Genomic DNA, 21478 nt, shown 5'->3' on the forward strand with positions numbered 1-21478 from the left:
CAGGATCATGAGATTGAACCCTGTATAGGGCTCTGTGCTGGGTGTGGAGCCTGCTTAAGATTCTCTTCCTCTCCCTCTGCCCCTCACCCAGCCCATGTGCTCTCTCCCTTAATAACATAAAATAATATATAATAATTTATTTGTTCCTTAAAGTTTTATTCAATTTCCTTAATGCCTTTTAGTTAATTTTGAAATTGTAGATTACAAATTTTATCTGTTTTATGAGCATACTTTCATTGTATGTAGAGGTGTTAATCTCCTTTTTCTCTTTTTAAAAATATTAGCTCTGGGATTTTACTAGGAAATTTCTCATTTTTATGTGAAATTGGTTTTATCAAACTTCTAAAAGGAAGCATCATTCTTTCAAATTGTGTAAAAATATGCAGCAATTTTCTGTTAGGGGTTTTGTGGCTCTGATTCCCCTCCACCACTTTGGTCTAGACTTTCTCTTCATCTCTATTGACCTCTGTCCTAGTTGATTTTTATTTCACTCCCATCATCTTTTCTTTAGAGTGAGGCCATGTCAGGAGAAAGCCACAGTGTGTCAGTTTCAAGAAGTCAGGGTTGACCCAGTTCCTCTAGAACTTACCGGGGACCCCTTATGCTAAGCCACTGTCAGGGTGGGAACAAGCCCCCCTGTATTCCAGCTGTGGTGCCCAGTTGTGCTGCTTTTCTTACCAGTGAATACTTTTTAACCATTTTGAGGTACTCCTGTTCACAGGTGTTTTAGCCCTCTGTTGCTCCCTTTGGCTTTCTCTTGAATAGACACTGGTGCCATGTGGTGGTGTCACTATTATCACCTGTATTTTGGAGTTTGAGGGGATATTTCTTCACCTAGTCTTCTTGTAAGTGTTTTGATATGTTTTTTTCTTTTGCTCTTTGCTTGTTCTAATTATTTTTGTGTGGGAATTCTGAAAGATCCAGACTATGATTCCACTATTATTTTCATCTTCCCAGCCATGATATAATTGAAAGATCAGTATGGAAAAAAAATTAAGATGGTGTAAAGTAAAATCACAATAGAAAATATATGTACTGTGATAGGGTATTTGAGGAAGAATAATGACAAATTAACCTGAGAGTGGATAGGACAGCAGAATTTATCAATATATAGTACTTTTGTAGTAATATGAACAAATTTAGGTGTATTTATGGAGTTATGTAAACAGATAGTTTAAAATGGTGAAATTTAAGTAGAATTTCTTTCTTCCTTTCTTGTCCCATGACAGACCCCATCCCTCCAGCCTGACAGATATTTTCTCCTTATCCTACTTAGAATCACAGCTAATGGTCAGGGAAACAATTAAATGGTCTTGGTGACCAAATAGACAACTGAGAGCCTGTGTTCGGTGAGTTTACATGTTAGCTCTCATGTGTCATGGTGTCTAAAAATTTCAAAAGCTTGACCCTAGCTTGACCCAAAAGCTAGCAACTGTGTGCAGCAAATTCTATTCCAGATCATAAAGAATGGTAGACATTATTCACACTTTATACTACTTCCCCAGATTTATACTGTTGTACATTAAAGATATATATTGAACTCCCACTGTGTGCTCAAGTGTGTTGTGCTGTGTGCAGGGGAACATAGGAGTGACCAAAGGGACTTCTGGTCTTGGGGATGCAACTTGTTTCCCAGAGGAGCTCACTGCATCAACCTTGGCATCACCACAGAGCAGAGCCACTCCTGCAGATTAGTTTCTGTAACACAAAAATGTTTTTAGAAGCACATCAACTTAACCCTTAAAAAATGATTCTTGAAAACCTCCCCCAAAACATGGAACCACTTGTAACTATGCTAGCCCCAAGGCTAAAACAAGTGGTTAGCTGTAAATTGTGGGCTTGCAACCATAGCTTTGGCGTGGATTCTTTCACTGGCATACCTATTTGTTGTCATCTCTTATGTAATTTTAACAAATATCAACTTATAGAGGAGCCTGGTGGTGACATTAAAGTCAGAGCAAGTTTAGTTCAGATTCAGTTACCGTAAGCAAAGATTGCTGTTTAAATAACTGTTATTATAAATCCCGTTTTAAATGAGTCTATTATGTAGGACAAATAAGCACTTGCTGATTTATCTTTTCTGTAAATTAAGGATTTTATATGTCAGCTTTGCTTAAAATGAGGAAATCCAGCACTTGGATAGTTACTGAACAGATCACACTCCATTATATAATCTGTGTATAGACACACATTGTACTGTTTATAAAACAGCATGTGCTATCTCGTTTTTTTCCTCCATCTTTTTAAAGTCCCTTTTGCCACCAGATTATAAACCTTTTGAAGGCAGCAATTGTGTCTTTTATGTCTGTGTATCCCCATCAAATGTTTACTAAGTATATAGTGATGGTGATGTGCTGGTGAAATGTAGGAGATATTTCAGGGTCATACTGAAACATTGTTGGATATTGTCAATCAGTTGACTACTGCGTGCGAAGTCGAATGCGAAGTCGAAGTAGTCTGCGTGTGAAGATCTGGGAAGACTAAAGAGATAGTAATATATATCCTTGAGAGATAATCCCATTGGAAAGAAAAAATATATAAACATTAATAAGGAATCACCACATTATTATTTAGATGTCAAATAAAGTTGATATATTAAATTGTGGCCTTCATAAAAAGATTTCATTTATCAAGTTTTTTTTCTTTCCAGTAAACCAATACCAGTGGTTTTTTAGGCCCTTTTTCTTTCCACATATTTGGCAATCTCTAGTAAGAAGTTAATGATTATAGCTACTTTCACCGCATGACATATTTTTGATATCAGTATAATTTTCTGATCATATTTCTTGCCTAGGAAAGAGATTCTCTGGAGAGACAATATGAGACAGCCCGGCAGGCCCTGATGGGAAAGATACCTCCTCACCATACCCTCCTATTTCAAAGGTAGCAATTTATCACATTTATTTAGATCTGGGCATTTTTAGATCGATTCTCTAGTATCCAAAGATATCAGATGATTCCTAAATCATCAAGGTAAACAGGCCTTTGTACTAAAGTAGATCCAGTGATTCAGTAGTAAACCCAGTTCTAGAAGTTGTATTTTCCTTTCATTTATATATATTTTAAAAAGACGTAATATGTTCATAGCTATTAGAAACTGATGGCTTTTTTGGCATTCTTTGAAGACTACAAAGAATAGTATTTCTGGCGGAATTTGAATATATACTTTATATATATAAAAATCAGCCTTCACCAAGGCTGTTCATGACTGAAGGTTAATTATATCCTGTTGAATATCTTGCTCTTGGCTGTCATGACTCTAAACACAATAGTAATTAATTATTTGTGAAGTCATTTGTTTAACACCTCCTTTCCATATTAAACTGTAAATTCTATGAGGGTGAGAATGCTTGTATCTTTATTAATCTATGAATTCTCAGTTCTTAATATGAAAAGTTCTACTTAGTCCCTTCTAGATAGCAAAGGTTTCATGATGTTAGTGGCTACAATAATTACTGTACTGTTAATTATTACATATCAGTTAGGCCTTAATATTTACTCAAAATAAATAACTAGGTCACAGGATGGCTATAGAATGTTTGCATTTTCTCATTTATGTTACAGGCTTTGATATTATGAATTCTCTTTCCTGTGTCCCATTTTAGAAAATTTGAGAATAACATGAAGGCCTTGTTTTCAGAAAGTTAGTAAGAACATGACAAGACCTTAATTATAGCATTTTAAAAAAGCTTTTTAGCATGCAGTGATTCAAGGAAGCAGAATAAAGAAGCCATTTAAAATTTTTTTCAATTTCAGTTCTCTATATTTTGTATAATTTTAAGCTGTCTCTTGAAAATCTTCAACCAATATAAATGAAACCAAGTTTTGTCTATTTGTTACACATCCAAAAAGTGTGATGAATTCTCTCTATATTGATAGGCTATCTTTGGATAGTCTGATTCAAAAGATAGGTTGTGGGTATACACGGAGTTTTGAAGGACCAGGAGGGTAATGACCAGGAGATAGGCAGTGTTTTCCAGAGCAGCAGAGCTGGGGTCTGTGTGACCTCCAACCAGCAGCAGGGCCATGCTTATTAAAACACTGGGGACAGAGAAACGAAGCAGTTTTAAATATAAGCTCCAAATGGGTCATACTAGGACACATAGATGCTTGGAATTTGCATGCATTTATATGCAATTGGGCTACTTTGCAAGTCTGAGGTGAATAACAACAGGATTTTTTCTCTAAAAACAGTTAATGATTCTTCCAAACCACTCTGGGGAAACAGGCTAGTAGAGATTAAAAAAGAATATTTTACACTAGAATTCAGTTGAGAGTATAATACTAGAATTTTTAGAAATATTTTATTCTGGTATCATTTCAAAGCACTGGATTAGATACAAACTTCGAAAATATCTATTTCAGTTTTTATAGCCATTGATACATTGCTGGACCTCACATAACAAATGGACTAGGGTTTATAATAGAATACATACCAATCCGTAAGAAGATAATTTGCCTATATTAGTGACTTAATGGATAAGGAAGATACGACTGGGTGACGGGCACTGAGGGGGACACTTGGTGGGATGAGCACTGGGTGTTATGCCATACACTGGCAAATTGAACTCCAATAAAAAAAAAATTTAAAAAAAAGGAAGATTCGAAACAATACAAATTCACTTAATCTACAAATTAGAATGTAATAATGCTAGTGTTTTAAGACAAGCTCTGGAGCAAATGTTTGAGTGGATATATTACATTATTCCGAATAGATTTTATTAGCTTTTGCATTTATGTGATTTATCGGTCAGGTATTACATGTGTATATGCTTGGTATCATTACAACATTCCTCGGATTTTTTCTGATTTCAGGGGTCCAGTGCCAGCCCCTATTATCAATGGTCTACATTATTTTACATCTTTAGAACTACAGAAAAGTTTTGAGCTTAGTGAAGATTATTTTAAAACTCTCATTGGACCATATTCTGAGAAGAGGTGAGTTGAGTTTTATTGGATAAAATCAGTTATTTTCTGTTAATTAGTTAAGGTTATGACACTCCTTCCTAAGCTTCAGAAAAATCCTAAAACTGGGAAGCAGGGCCCCACCTTCTACCATGGAATTTGAAAGGAGAGTAGGTCCTGGCCCTGTAGGGAGGACATGGGCACATGTCTTGAATTCATACAATTAAAAGCTTCTCTCTGGGATTTTTTAATCTTGAGGGAGTGACACAAAGATGCAGGGGCAGTTAGAGGTCTTTCAAGACACTGGTAGTGGAAGGTCAAGAATCCATTGTGGAATACAAGCGGCGATGATCTACCAATCTCTTCCCATATTGAGACTTGGCTGTGTTCTTGTCACCTAGCTTACCTGGATTCCTGACCAGTTTTTAGGTCTGATTCTTCAGTTTTCCGTTAGTCTGTCAATAGCTTTTCAATAATTTGCTTTTAAATATTAAAATTAGCCAGAGTTGGTATTTGTAATTTGCAGTCAACATCTCTGATTAGTATAGTGCTGTGTTTTTAAATGATTGCTAGCCATTGTTTAATATATAAAAAAAGGCATTTCAGGTTTCCTGTGCTTAATATTTCAACATGTGTTACAAAAGCTGAGTATGAAAAACAAAAACAAAAACAAAAGCTGAGTATGTGTTGAGTTGAAGACCTCATATAGACCACAGCTGACACTCCACCACTGATTTTAGTGCTTGGCCTTTGCAGCATTCTACTATATTCTGTTTCTGCTTTAGCTGTATCTACTTCTGCAATTGACCATCTTTTCATAGGTCTTGAATCCAAACTTCCCAAGAAAACATCTGGATAGCTGTGTCAATCACCATCCAGTAGGGGCGGCACTCTTGAATAGAGATTTGTGGCCAGAATACTCATAAGGAAATAGGCTGGTCTATGGATTGGTTGCACCTATATCAAGCACCCATTATTTATCTGATTATCTGTGGCCTGACCAGTGACAGAGAACCAAGTAGAGAATTCTTTAGGAAGGGTTGTGTAGGGATCCCTGGGTGGTGCAGTGGTTTAGCGCCTGCCTTTGGCCCAGGGCGCGATCCTGGAGACCCCGGATCGAATCCCACGTTGGGCTCCCGGTGCATGGAGCCTGCTTCTCCCTCTGCCTGTGTCTCTGCCTCTCTCTCTCTCTCTCTCTTTCTCTCTCTCTCTCTCTCTCTCTCTGTGACTATCATAAATAAATAAAAATTCAAAAAAAAAACATACTTTCTTTAAAAAAAAATAGAAAGGGTTGTGTGGGTTTGGCAGTCTTCAATATCAATTGAAGGAAGAGGGATGGACACATTCAGACTATAACAGGGAGAGAAAAGGAATGCTTAACACGCTGCACTGGGCTCATAGATCATCTCTTCTCATGGTGAAAAGGGTGGGTCAGACCTACCGTCAAGTCTGACCATTCACTGGTGTAATATACATATGCCTTTCAACTCCACTACTTCTTTACATCTGTCTTTCAAAGCATTTTCATTTAATACTTTCTTTGATAGGAAAAGAAGTTGTTGAAAGACAGACTTTGCTTTGTGATGCCCCCTCCCTTTTTTTGGTGTGCGTTTTAAATGAAGACCTACTCTTTCCCAAAATAAGAGACCAAAACATGTGTTATGAGTTGAGTTGTGTCCTACCACCCTACCCCCACCAAATTCACATGCTGGAGTCCTATCCCCTCAGAGTGTGACCTTATTTGGAAATAAGGTTGTTGCAGATGTAATTAGTTAATATAAGATCATATTGGAGTAAGGTAGTAAGGTAGACCTCTAAGCCAATATGATTAGTGTGCGCTAAAAAGGGGAAATTTGAACACAGACACACACACACATCAGAAGAGGGCTTGGGGTGATGTAGAAGCCAAGGAATACCAAACTGTCAGCTAACCACCAGAAGCTAGAGGAGAGGCCTAGAATAGATTCTCCAACACAGTCTCAGAAGGAACCCACCCTACCAACACCTTGATATCAGACTTTTAGATTCTAGGGCTGTGAGACATTAAATTTCAGTCACTGAGTTCACAGTACTTTGTTACACCAGCCCTAATAAACTAATATCATATGTATTAAAAATTCAGTGACATTTTTCTTTCTTTTCCTTTCTTCAAAGATTTTATTTATTCATTTAGAGAGAGAGAGAGCACAAGCAAGAGGAGGAGCAGAGGGAGATGGAGAGGGACAAGCAGATGCCCCACTGAGCAGGGATCCTGACACGGGGCTCCCTGGACCCTGGGATCACTACCTGAACCAAAGTCAGATGCTTAGTCCGTGGAGCCACCCAGGCTCCCCTATAAGTACTCAAAACTTCTTCTTTTTTTTTTTTTTCCGAGTACTCAAAACTTCTGAGCAGAACCCTAGCTGCAGAGAGATTGCTCCATCCTGGACCACCTCTGCCTGGGAATGTTGGCGCCATCTAGCCCTAGCTATAGTTGATAGGTTGAGCAGAAGGCAGGTGTCCATGCCCAGTGTGGGAGCTTTCCAGGAGAGCTGATTTTGGATTCCAGTCACGGACTACTACCCAAGCACTGCAGCCCCTGCTTGCTAATCAAACATAATACAGACCGCAGGAGTGTCCTCACATTGGACATGTCCCCTCAGTATGCCTACATCACCCACTACATTTCCTTCTGGGTCAAGGACAAGCCCAGATAGCTAATGGGACTGTGTTTCCTGGTAATAGGGCCTTGAACTCCTGGGGACACCTCATTAAAACTTACTTCTACCCTTTTCATCTCTGCTACAGTCATAATATCATCCTGGTAGACAGAGACACTCTCATTAAATGACAAGCCTTATCCTGAATAGACACAATTTGCATCAGCCTTTGCTACTGTCAGATATGAACTTAAGTTAAATGTGGAGTATGAACAAGTGGAGGTCAACCTGAATTTGACATTTGATCCTAGAATGTCCTTCTTTGCTGAGATAGTAGTCATCACATTGGAACTACAGAGAAGAAAGCATAGTTGCGGCTCTGCAGTAAATAATCACCTGTTAATTTTCAACACTTAAAATTAATCTGTGGCTAAATCATGAAAAGACAAAACTATGATGACAAAACGTACTATAATCAACATTGGCAGGGAAAAGTAGAACTCAAATGACAAAGCTGAGGAGGTAGAGATAGAAGGTCAATATAATCATCTGTTGTTGATGAAACAAGAAATGGAGGTTGGAAATATGATCCATGAAGATGTAGATCTAGCAGATGGAAGAATGGAAAATAGCAAAAGAGCTCTTGGAGGAGAAGGAAATCAGGGGGTGTGTTACTAAGTGAGCTGAATCCTTTCTGATTATAGCAGAAACCTACATCTACTGAAGATAAATTTACAATTGATAAATCAATACAAGTCAGTCATGTATTATTTACAAAATAAGATTATTGTCAGAATATCTGAAAACAGACATGGTTAAAAATGATTGGCTCTCAGGAGAGTAAAAGTGGTGTTGGGAGAGGTAGTGCTTGGACTTCTGCTTTTTATTTTAAGCCCTTATATATAATATAACTTAGTTTTAATTGTACATATATACAGTTGACCCTTGAACGACACAGGTTGGAACTGCACGGGTTCATGTATATATGGATTATTTATAATACAGTGTACTACTGTACTATAAATATATTTTCTCTTCCTTATGATTTTGTTAATAACCTTTACCCTATGTTCCTTTATTGTAAGAGTAAGAATACAGTAGGTAATACATATAACATACAAGATATGTATTAATCAACTGTTGATGTTATCGGTAAGGTTTCCCGTCAACAATAAGCTGTGAGTAGTTAAGTTTTTGTGAAGTCAAAGGTCACATGTGGATTTTGGACTGCAGGGAGGGTCAGCACCCCTAACCCTCACATTATGCAAGGGTCAGCTGTAGTAAGTTGCTTGAAATGTTAACATGTTTTCAGAGAAATAAGAATCATAAAGGGGAAGGTGAGTACATTTTGACTACATACATAAACATTTTAAGTTTCTCTAGGTCCAAAACAAATGTAAAAGGAAAAACAGCAAGCGATTTAAAAAATAACAAAAGAGTTAACACTCAATATATAAAGAATTCACACAAATTGATACAGCAAACAGAAAGACACATCCTCCAAAGATAAGTGAGGAAAGGCAGTTTACAAACAACAGGAGAAAAGCCAATTAACACATGGATAAACTTAAAAATTAAGAAATAATGTTTAATCTCACTGTGAACTAAAGCCACAAAGCTCCATTACTTCACAGTGCTCTGCAGGATGCGCCTCTCTCCTCCCATCTGTGGAGCTGCCTCCCTGGGAGGAAGCCAAGGAACAGGTGAACCCCAGAGCAGAGTAACCTGTGGCCAGAAGTGGACTGGCCCAAACACAGGGATGTCAGGCACCCTAATCGCACCCCAACCTTATCCTAAAAAGGGGAACAAGATCACTAGTCTGCAAAGCTAGCATTAGGTATTCCCAGATCAGGCCCCTTAATTCACTCTTATAACCTCCGTCTTTGAAATAGCCGGAGCTGCAATATGTAAACTGCACTTGATTCTAAAGTCCCAGGAATTAGTATCTGTGCCTTGCCCCCTTGGTAGACACTCGGGCATCCATCACGACGCTTTGCTCTTAGGAGGTGTTCAGTTAGGATTTGTCGATTAGAGGAGAGCTTTATGCTAATATGTACAGCTTTTAATATGCCCGGTGCAAATACAACAGAGACGTACACAGACACTAACATGGCTCCGTAAAGGTGACCCGAGAAGTCCTAGGCGTAGATTGGATGCCCCCTGGTAGCTTTTCATCTCAAAGGTATCATTCTCTTTTCATTTTTCAGTGGCAAGGATCCCTGCATCGTCAAGAGCTTTTCTACAATATTTCATTCTTATCCATGGTCAAAAGAAATGTCTTTTCAGCCTCCGGAGGGCAGTATTTATTCCCACCCAGGCTCAGGAGTGAGTGAGAGTGAGGCTGAGCAGACCCTAACAGGTATGAATCATTTTACATACGGTTCTCATATAAAAGTATTAATATTATAATTCTCTTTCCCACTGGTTCCTGATTGTTTGAATTAAATGAGCGCTTTCAGTCAGAATCTCTCCTCTGAGGTAAGGTGGGGTTCTTTTTTGGTCTCCCAAAAGTGTTTAGAGATGAGAAACAAGGTTCAGAAAGGTCGGGAATGTGTGTAGGGCCACTTACTTAGGCCACTTAGAATGGGCCACTATTCAGCCCACCCAGCCGGTCGGCCCGCAGGGGTCTTCTGGGATCACGGGCCTGTGCTTGCTGCAGGAGGTCTTTGATGACTTAGGCTCCATTCAGTGACGGTGAAGAGAATCTGGAAAGTTTCAGATTGCTGGCCTGTCTCCTGCTCTGGGACTCTGCTCTTGGATTCTGTCAGAATCCCGTTGGGTTTATATTTAAAGGATCTGGCCCAGCCTACCCACGTCACCCCCTTCACCCCCTTCATGCCTCTTGGTCCTCAACACACATGTGAATGCATGTGTCCAGTACCAACAAGATGGGCATTTGGTGTTCACAAATGACAGCGAGTAAAGACCTTGACCAATGTTGAAGAGACCGAAGGGGTAGAGGTGAGGTGAGAGAGAAAGTAACCAGTGTTGGGATAGAAGGTGGGGCTCTGTGAGCAACAGAGAGAGCAATGAGTAAATTAGCGGATTCTGTAGGACCTGCAGGCTGGTAGAGAGCCACCATTTGTAGCCTGGAGAGGTGGTAAAGGTCTGCCTGGGTCCCGAAGAGACGTGAGGAGCTCCTGCTTGCTCAGGCGACCAGAGGAGCCAGAAAGAGAATAAAGACTTGTTAGTTTGCCTGGGACAAAAGGATGTCCAGAGGCAGGGTTCCTACAGCAGGCAGCTTCTAACCAACTCAAGGGTGGAGGACCCTCTGTGCAGCTGCACTTTGGTTAGGACAGCTGGCTGAGATAAGGTCTTCTCAAGCATTTTACTTGTGAGGGTAGACACAAACCATAAGGATGAGAGTCCTAAGACCATAGTCCCAGGAAGTCATCCCCGATTCTGAAGGAGACACTTTATTGTCATCTCACAGGTTGTGGGAAGTGTTCTAGGAACCCCTTAAAGACTGTGACCTGCCACTCTGGGGCCTGAGGGCAAAACTCCAGGAGCCCTGGACCAAATATGTCACCAAGGCCCATCGTGGTTCTGCTGACCCATAGAATAGTGTTCCCAGACCTTTCCCATCTTATTTTCTAGCCTCTTGTCCCTGCCCTTAAATGAGATACTTACGGGCTGCCTGATTGGTCTCTGTGTCACCAAACTCAGATGGCCAGAGGTGGCACAGCTGGGATCCCACACAGGTGACACTGCAGGAAGCAGGGGGCAGGGCTAGTAAAAATCCAGATCCACGCAAAAACTATGTTCCAAACAATCTGACCAGAGGGGAAGTGAAGACAACACTGGATTAGAAATCAGAAGACCTGGGGGCCCCTGGGTGGCTCAGTTGGTTAAGTGTATGCCTTTGGCTCAAGTCATGATCCCAGGGTCCTGGGATCAAGCCCTACATCAGGCTCCCTGCTCAGTAGGGAGTCTGCTTCTCCCTCTCCCTCTGCCTGCTGCTCCCACTGCTTGTGCTCTCTCTCTCTTTCTCTCTCTGTGTCAAATAAATAAATAAGATCTTAAAAAAAAATCAGAAGGCCTGGTTCTACCTCCATTTCTACTGTGTCTGGCTACATAGTGTTGGGCAAATCAGATAATGTCTGAGCCTTGAGAATAATATCTGTCCTATCATAATACAGCAATATCACTGTATATTACTATAACATATATGTATATTATAACATATCTGTATATGTAATATATATTTATATTGTAACATAAAATATGGTATAATAATACAGAGCCAACAGGATGGGCTATGGTGTAAGAAAGAAGTCAAGCGCTAGATACCTACTAGATATTATGGCTACACGTTTGTACCCACATAAGCAGAAGATGACAGTAGTTTTCTGCAGGGGTGGTTTCTGAAGATTTATTTTGTTCCTTTGAATGGGCCATGTTTTCCTGTTTCTTTATGTGTCACGTGATGTTTTGTTGAAAATGGTGCATTTGAAAAAGCAGCCCCCTCTCCAAGTGTGCACACCGTACTGGATGCAGGGCTTGTCCTGAGCCCAGGATCAGTCCTGTGTGAAGGCCTAAGGTCTTTCTGGTCCTTTTCTGGGCAGTTCTTTTCCTGGACCTGTGTGTCTGCTTTTTTCCAGTTCCCCAGAATACACAGCTGCTTTTTAAAATCTTCATTTCCGGGTCGCCTGGGTGGCTCAGGGGTTGGGCATCTGCCTTTGGCCTGGAGCGTGATCCTGGAGTCCCCGGATCGAGTCCCACATCTGGCTTCCTGCATGGAGTCTGCTTCTCCCTCTGCCTGTGTCTCTGCCTTCTCTCTGTGTCTCTCATGAATAAATAAATAAAATGTATAAAAAATAAAATAAAATCTTCATTTCCCTAATAGTCTTACCCCAGCTACCTGTCTCTTGGGGTCTTATGAAGACATTCTTTTGTACTCTTCAATCAGTAATTTCTTGCCTTGGGTGTGCATGGATCTGGATTTTCACTAGCCCTGCCCCCTGCTTCCTGCAGTGTCACCTGTGTGGGATCCCAGCTGTGCCACCTCTGGCCATCTGAGTTTGGTGACACAGAGACCAATCAGGCAGCCCCCAGGCAGGTTAGAACATTGTTCAACTGTCTCTGGTTGGCAAAGGTGAGTGGGGGGGAAAAAACTTGAAATTTCCTACTGTTTTTATTTTTATTTTTTTAAGATTATTTATTTGACAGACAAAGAGAGAGAACACAAGCAGGAGGAGCAGTAGGCCAAGGGAGAGGGAGCAGCAGGCTCCCCCTGGAGCAGGGAGCCCAAAGTGGGGCTCAATCCCAGGACCCTGGGGTCATGACCTGAGTCCAAGGCAGACACCTAACCAACTGAGCCATCCAGGCATCCCTAATGGGGCTTTTTCTCGATTGGACATTCACTTGGTTGCTACAGCTCTTTCACTGACTTGCAGCACTCCTACGAAGTTGTTCCAGTTGGACTCCCTGTTCAGTGTTTCCTAGGGGAACACGGGCCTGGAGCTCCCTAGTCCACCACCTTACCTGTGTCTCTCAGGGGTGGTTTTCTTAGCAATTCATCACACGACTGGCTCTGGGTCAGGCTAGCACTCCAGTCTTTTTCACATGAACAGCTAAACCAGGTTTCTGTCATCTAACATATATGCACTTGACTTTTTCATTCTTGCAACTTTTATTTTTGTCTTTTTATTATTTTGGTTTCAGCCCCACTTTCTAGTTCAATGAGATCATTTTGGGTGTTGATCTGTCTTCCAGATTGACAATTTTATAAGTTTCTATAAAACCAGCAAGCCCGCTAGCTTTGCCTTTGTCATAGTCACTGTCAACAATAGGATCCAGGACTTGGCCAGGAGTAATGTCTTTGGAGACTCACTTCCAGGGACAGTCTACTTCCGATGTGATTCCTACTCACATCTCTCTAATGTCTTCATGTAAGAAACCTTTATACGTGCTTTGCAGAAATCAAGACAAAACTACATCAGTGGTGTTTTCTAACTCAGAGGTCAGAAAGTTTTCTGTAAAGGGCCAGATCCTTTTGCAATGATCCAACTCTCCCATTGTGGTATGACAGCAACAATAGACAATATGTAAATTAATGTTCATAGCCTGGGTTCCAATAATTTTATTTACTGAAACATATTGCAGACCAGATTTGGCCTATGGGCTATAAATTTGTTGACCTCTGCCTAAGTAAAAGGAAATTAAGTTAATTTGCGATGATTTTTCTTTGTAAACCCCTTCTAACATTTATCATTCAGTATGGTGTTTTATAAATATTTCTTTCACAAACTTGAATTTGCTAAGATTTAAGTCAAGTGTACTGGTTTGTAAATCCTTGTTCCCATGTTAAAAATAGCAATATTATTTGTCTCCAGTACTTCTCTTATTGTCAATGAATTCTCCAAGACCAAACTGTGAAAGCACTGCTATAGTGATTCCAGCACCCTGGGATACAACTTAACCTGGGCGTGGAAACTTTAACTGATTTAGGGGAGCCTACTTCTACTATATTCTCTCTTCTTCAGGACTTTACTTGTCTTAAAATGTTTTTGTTACCCTTCCAATTTAAAAAAACATCTCCATGGTCAAGGGAAGAAAAAAGAAACTGCAGCAGCAAACAAGAAGAAACTTTTCCTTTTCTTCTCTCTCTCTCTCTCTCTTTCTCTCTCTCTCTCTATTCCTCCCTCCCTCCCTCCCTCTCTCTCCCTCCTTTTGTTAACATAATATCATTTCAGGGAGTGTGCCTTTCTTGTTCTGAATATACCTTAGAAAGGTCCATCTTCCCTTTAGTGATTTGGATGGCTTTTGTTTTCCCAATGGGTGGAATCTGCTTAATCTTATGGTATAGGTCACTCCATTTTTCTCACTCTCTATAGAATCCTCTGCCTCACTTTCTCAATCCCTACTACACTGCTTCTCTCCAGGGAGAATTCAGCTTCCTCTGTGGCCACTGTGCTTTATCTTTAGTCTCTATCTTTCAAGTTTATTACGCTTCCCACAGTTCCCAATAGAGCCTAGCTCCACGGTCCATTCTTGGTATCTTCATCCTTGGCAAACAGAGCAACCTTAGAACACAGTGGATGAGGCTTTTCTAGGAAGTACTTTAGGATATATATGGGTACGTGTGTGTGTGTGTGTGTGTGTGTGTGTGTGTGCGCTAAATCTAGTGGGTAGGGATGATTGTAAAGGAATATGGTGCCAGGCATTGTACAGAAGATATAAACAGAATAGAAAAGTAGCATGGGAATTACTTGGGTTTGCAATCTTCTGATCATTGGGCAAGTCTATACAACCTAAGGCTCATCCAACCCTGCACTTGATGTATTCTGAAACTCTTCCCCTATTTTTCTTCTTTGGTTGTCTTTTGTTTCCTTTAGTTTGTTATAGATTAATTCTAAACAATATTCTGGCTTACAACATTGCAATTATTTTCTTTGTAAACAAATCTCTTGTGTACCAAGATGTTAACTCTATGTACTGTCTTTTTCTTCTTAATGTTTTACAGAGCTATGTAAACTGTCACATCCATGTGACAAAGGGACTGTCCAACACAGAAGACACACCATCTCGGTCATCAGCCACCCAGGTTTCAACACCAAACTCACCCTCCCTCCGATCCCTCAGGGCCACAAGTAAACCAGTAGTTGACATTTGGTCTTAACACACAAAACTTGTTCTGACCATGTGAATCCCTTTGTCTTATCTGGCCCTAGGTCTTGTTTTCCACTCAATCAACTACCTACAAAAGAACATTCTCTATGCCTTAATTCTCTCAATTTCTTTTGTGATTCTCGAAGTGTCTTTTTAAAATGCAAATTATTCTTAGTTTTTAGAAATGTAATTTTTTTTGTAGTTCTTAATGATTTTTCCAGCTGCTTCCTGCTCTTGAAATATCAGATGGCAAACTCTCCCAAGATCTCTGCATTGCTGTGTGCATAGTGATTTTTGGATATATCCAACTGGGATTCTGCTTTGGAAATTCCAGTGTGTCCATTTATAACATTAGTGTGTACTCTAGGGGATTGAAATATTTGGTCTTCTGATAATGAAAGGATTGTAGAGTTCCATTTAACTCATGACCAACAGAATATTGACTGCATCTCTCAAAGGGAATTAATGTATTTTTTCATTGTTCTTGACTTGTTGAGCGATATGAAGGAATAAGAATTATCAGCTATTTCTTTTAGTTCACCATTTCCTGACTCTGATTATGTACTGCTTGTCATTAGAAATATTTCTAAACAACTTTCTTCATCTTTATAGCTTCACTACCTATTGTTGGCAGAAGAAAACATTGGGTAGTTATAGATAAGGCTGGTATTTGGCCGATATGGGCCAGTAAGACTATCCTGGTTCTTAAAAACATTGAAACAACACATCTCTTTGGATTGGTAGATGGTCTCATCTCTGAATCTTCTGGGCATGATGATTCATGGGAACAGGAGCCTTCATATAGAACTGTACTAATTGTTAAATATTTAAAATATCAAAACCCTCTAATGACTTCCCTTTTAAAAATATTAAACCCCCCTTTAATAACCCTTTTTCCCATGCTTAAATTTGAATGTAACATGATTTGCTGTTGGCTTCTGTCTGCCACCCAGCCCTATTATCAACAGAAGCTACTTAAAGTTCTTTTCTTGGGGTTGGTGGGAGGGATGGAAGGGGGCACTTGAAGGAAAGGACAAAGCTGAGCGAGAAAAGGGAGTTAGTCCTCTCTAAAGCAGTGAAGAGGCAGGGAGTGAAATACACTTTAACACTCACTAGCATAATCTAATCTTTTAAGAAGTTATTATGAAACGTTTCAGAAACACTAGAAGATATACAAGTAATAGTTCCAACTTCAGACAACATGGAGGAGATGCACTTTTCCCTATTTCTTCCACTAAGTACAGTCAAATCCTAGAAATTGTATCTAAAACAAACATAAGAAGATTGAGAGGTGGAAGGAAGAAGGCAGGCTAGCTGGGGACCTTGGGACCCAAGTAACAGCAGAGCAATGAGTTCCCTGGGTATCTTTTTTGGCTCAAATATCCCGAACTGGGGGCCAGAGAAACTACAACCCCAAAACATTAATGCTAGAGACCACAAAAGCTACAGCAAAAAGCTGCTCTCTTTGGCTAAAGGACTCGGAAAGGGATAGCTTTGTAAGACAGAAAACTTTTAGACAGTAACAGCCTACTTTAGTCAAACACTATGGATAAAACTGTGGCCCTACCCTGTCAACAGAGGCTTTTCTGGCTATAAGGAGGTTCCTGTCGTTCTCCCTTCTGGGATAGTGTCAGAGAAGTTCTTGTGGAGAGCCAGGAGCTGCAACGCTACCCAATATCAGTGAAACCGCCCCCTACATACACAGTATCATTGAAGGCTTGTAGGGACCTGGACTTCCATTCCCTACTCGATAGTACTGAGGCACTCCTTTCCCTTCCCATCAGGGTAGTGTTGGAGAAGGTCTTGTGGAGATCCAGGACTTTCACCACTGACCTATCTTCTTGCAGTGTCAGTGGAGGCCATGTGGGGAACAGAAAATTTTAATAAGATCCAGATTCTCGTAACATAATATCCAAAATGTCCAAGATATAGTTAAAATACAAGAAAAATAAAACTCATCAAGAATCAGAAAAACTTCAAATTTAATGAGAAAGATAACATATGCCAATGCCAAGGTGAAACAGATATTGGAATGATTGGACAGATTTTGAAATAGCTATCATGTAACTGCTTCAAGAAGCAATTATAAACATGACTGAAAAAAAAATGAAAAAGGCAGACAATCTCAGCCAAAAAAAAAAAAGAAAGAAAGAAAATCTTAGCAAGTAAATGGAAGACATAAAGAAGAAAAAAATGAAAATTTTATATCTGAACAAGACAGTAGCTCATTGGATGGACTCAGCAGTAAAATAGGACAGAGGAGGGGAAAGTCGGTGAACTTGAAGATAGAGTAATTAAAATTACCCAGTCTGAACAAGAGAAAGAAAATAGACTGAAAGAGAAAATCAGCTTCAGGAACATGTGGGACTATATGAAAAGATCTAATGCTTATGTCATTAGCAATCCAGGAGAGCAAAAAAGAGTATGGGGCTGAAAAAGTATTCAAACAAATAATGACCAAAAATTCAGCAAAAGCCAAAAATCTACAAATTCAAGAAGATGATGAAACCCAGACAGGATGAACACAGATAAATTTGCAACAAGACACTTCATAATCAAACTTTTGAAAACTAAAAACAAAGAAAAATATCTTAAAGCAATGAGAGAGAATGTATCTTAATTATAGGGAAATAATTATGAGAGTGGATTTCTCATCAGAAATCATGGTACCACCAGAAACCATGGAAGTAGATCAACATTTTCTAGTGTTAAAAGAAAAAAAGCCTGTTATTCTAGAATTCTGTATTCAATGAAAATACCCTTCAGGAATGAAGGAGAAATCAAGACATTCTCAAGTGAAAGGAAAACGAAGAAACCATGCTGCCAGCAGATCTATATCCTAAAGGAATGGCTAGAGAAAATTCTTAAAACAGAATCAAAATGATAAAAGAAGGAAATTTGGAAACAAGAAGGAAAAAAGGAACAATAAAGTAAAAACATGGGTAAATACACTAGAAGTACCTTCTCATCTTGAGTTTTCTAAATTTGGTTTGACAGTTGGGGAAAAATGATGACATCTAATGTGATTCTCAATATATGTAGAAGGTATGGATAATTAAGGAAAGTATATTATAAGCAAGAGTAAAGGGACTTAGAGTGAGGTAAACTTACATTTCTCTTGAACTGTTAAAATGTTAACAGTGGTAGACTGTGATAAGTCACATGAATAATGTAATACCTAGAACACCACTAACAAAGCTACTTTGTGAGGTACATTCAAGAAGCATTTGAATAAATAGGTAGATAAATAAAAATGGAATTTTAAAAACATTTCAGTGGCACATGAGAAGGCAGGAAAAAGAAAATTGAGAACAGAGAACAAAACAAAAAAACAAAAGCAGCCTTAAGGCCTTATATAACAAAAACGTTGGACTAAATGGTCTAAACACACCAATTAAAGGCAGAGGTTGGCAGAATAGATTTTAAAACCTGACCCAATTAGATACTATCTATAAGAAACTCACTTGAAATTTAACAAGATAGGGTGGTTGAAAGTAAAAGGATAGAAACGTTTTTGTATATATCATGCAAAGATTAATCAAAAGGAAGTAAGAGTGATGATATTAGTATCAGATAAAGTAGGCTTCAGTGCAAAATTTTTGACAAAAGACAGAGGTATATTATATAACAATGAGAGAAACCTCAACAAATTTAAAGAATTGAAATCATGCAGCGTCTGACCACAACAGAATCAAACTAGAATAACAGGAAGATAAGAGAAAAATTACAAACATCTGGAAACAAATGGCACACTCCTATATAACCCATGGGTCTATGAGAAACTCTCAAGGAAATATAAAAATACATCAAACTAAATGAAAATGAGAAAACACCGTATCAAAATTTGTGTGATGCAGCTAAGCTGGTGCTGAAAGGGAAATGTATAACACTAAATGCATACATTAGAAAAGCAGAGGATTTTTAAATCAAGAAGCTCCTACCTCAGGAATCTAGGAAAAGAGCAAAATAAACCCAAAGTAAGCAGGAGGAAATAATGAAGGTAAGAGCAGAAATCATTGAAAATGAAAACAAAAACAATAGAGAAAAATTTACAAAACACAAAAGCTGGTTCTTTGAAGATCAGTAAAATTGCCAACCCCTCTCTTGAAAAACTGAGAAAGAAAAAAGAGAAGACATAAATTATCAATATTGGGTGTGAAATGGGATGAGACCACAGACTTTTCAGACCTCAAAAGGCAGTAAGAGAATACTACAAACAACTCTACAGACACAAATTTGACAACCTACATGAAATGGACCAATTCCTCAAAATAAAACACAGCTCATGCACTATGGGACAAATTATTTGAATAACCCCATAAATATCTAAAAGAAATTGAAGAATTAAATTGAATCAAAATAATAATTGAAGTTTGAAAAAGAAATCTCTAGGCCTAGATTGCTTTCACTGAAGAATCCCACCAGGATTTTACAGAAGAATTCATACCAGTTCTATAGAGTCTCTTCCAGAAAAGAGAAAGAAAAGGAAGGCTTCCAACTTATTTTATGAAGCTAATATTACCCTGACTGATACCAAGTCAGACAGCCAGTAAAAGAAAGAAAACTGCAAACTAATATCACTTATGAATAGATGCAAAAATCCTTGACAAAATATTAACAAATAAAATTCAGCAATACATAAAAAGAATTACACAACCTGACCAAGTGGGGTTTATCCCAGGAACTCAAGCTCGGTTCAGTAGTTGAAAGCAGCCAAAGTAATCCACTCCAACAGCAGGCCAAACAAGAAACATTGATCATCACATCGATTGATGCAGAAAAAGTATTTGACAAAGTCCAACACCTTCCCATGATAATAATCTAGGAACAGAAGAGGCTTTCCTCAACTTGATAAAGACTTTTGTATGTATATGTATCTATCCTAAACAATGTATGTTTTTGTTCACCATGATTTTAAACTTCAGGGTATACTGTATATATACAGAGATTAACTTTGTTCTCCATCTTATGTGTGCGGAATTCATCCATGTAAATCATGTTGTTTTCATTTTAATTTTTTCATTGTTCCATAATATCCCACAGTAGTACCATTACCATAGTTTATCCACTTCCCTGTTGATGCATGCCAAATTTGCTTTTTTTTATCCTATTACAAAGGATGCAGCTGAAAACATTAAAACAAAACAAAACAAAAAGCATTCTTGTCTAGGAGTTGAATTGCTATGCTACGGCATGCAAATTTTTAATTTTACCAGATATTCCCACATTAATTACTCTACTATGCCTTCACCAGCATCTAAGAGCATTCCCATTTTCCTGCATTGGGGGATTGGAATTGATAATCTTTTTAACTGTTAATCCAATGGCTGTTAATATAAACTCACTTTTGTATTTAATTTGAATTTCTCCAATTATTAGTAACATTGAACATTTTTTGTAAGTTTACTGACCACTTATGGCTCCTCTTCTGTGAATTGCCTATCCATATGTTTTGCCTGGTTTTATTTTGGATGACTGTATTTTTCTTATCAATTTGTAGGATTTATTTATTTATTTCAGAATTCTGGTTATTAATTCTTTGTTAACTATGTGTATTGCAGATCTTTTCCAAGGCTGTGTCTTGTCTTTTCACTTTTTAAAAATGATATCTTTGAATGAATTAAAGTTTTTGATGTGGCTAAATTTGTCAGTGTTTTTTTTTATGGTTGGTGCCTTTTATTTATACGTCTTGTGGATTCCTTCCCCCATCTTGTAGTCATAAATATAATCTCCTAGATACTCTTCTAAATTTCTTTTGTGTTCTAATTTTGCTTTTCCAGTTAGGTCTATACTTTCCCTGGAATGGATTTTTGTGTACGACATGAGGTAGGATTGAATTTTTTTCCCCCAATTGTTCCATCCTTTTTTTTTCTTTCTCTCTAATCTGTAAATACATTTCTTTCATAAATTTTCATAAATGTTTCTTTCTGGGCCCTCTAATCTAACTCACTATTTTATTTACTATATATTTGTAGTAAGACTTAAACATGATAGGACAAGTTGTGTACTTCCATATTCTTTAAAATTCTCTTAAGGAGGTTTGCTCCTTTATAATATTGGATATTTCAGTTGCATAAACATGTTGCATTTGTGTGGGTTTTTCTTTAATTTCTTGTAAGTCATATAATTTTCTCCATAAAGAACATATGTATCATTAGTGAGATTGAGATTTATTCCTAGGTACCTTTTTTTTTGGTTATTGTAAATGGAATATTCTCTGATTATATTTTCAGTGACTGGTATATAGAAATCATGGGTACTTATTCTAACAATATATGTATAGATTATTTCAGGATTTCCATCCAGATAATAACATAAAAAAT

General features: G+C 38.4%; 1 protein-coding gene across 6 annotated transcripts in view; it reads left to right on the forward strand.

The window, feature by feature from the left end:
* Window positions 1-17311, forward strand: part of LRGUK (leucine rich repeats and guanylate kinase domain containing) — a 109052-nt gene extending 91741 nt beyond the window's left edge. For 5 of the 6 annotated variants that reach the window (XM_072784628.1, XM_072784629.1, XM_072784633.1 and 2 more), the window contains 4 exons: window positions 2795-2883; window positions 4816-4938; window positions 9752-9903; window positions 15010-17311. In XM_072784628.1, the coding sequence (XP_072640729.1) occupies window positions 2795-2883; window positions 4816-4938; window positions 9752-9903; window positions 15010-15140 (495 nt within the window). In that variant the 3' untranslated portion in view covers window positions 15141-17311. The remainder of the gene's footprint in view (window positions 1-2794; window positions 2884-4815; window positions 4939-9751; window positions 9904-15009) is intronic. The other variant, XM_072784632.1, reaches the window with a different exon arrangement.
* Window positions 17312-21478: the final 4167 nt, after the last annotated feature.

This window comes from Canis lupus, chromosome 18 (genome assembly GCF_048164855.1).
Source record: "Canis lupus baileyi chromosome 18, mCanLup2.hap1, whole genome shotgun sequence".
NCBI lineage: Eukaryota > Metazoa > Chordata > Mammalia > Carnivora > Canidae > Canis > Canis lupus.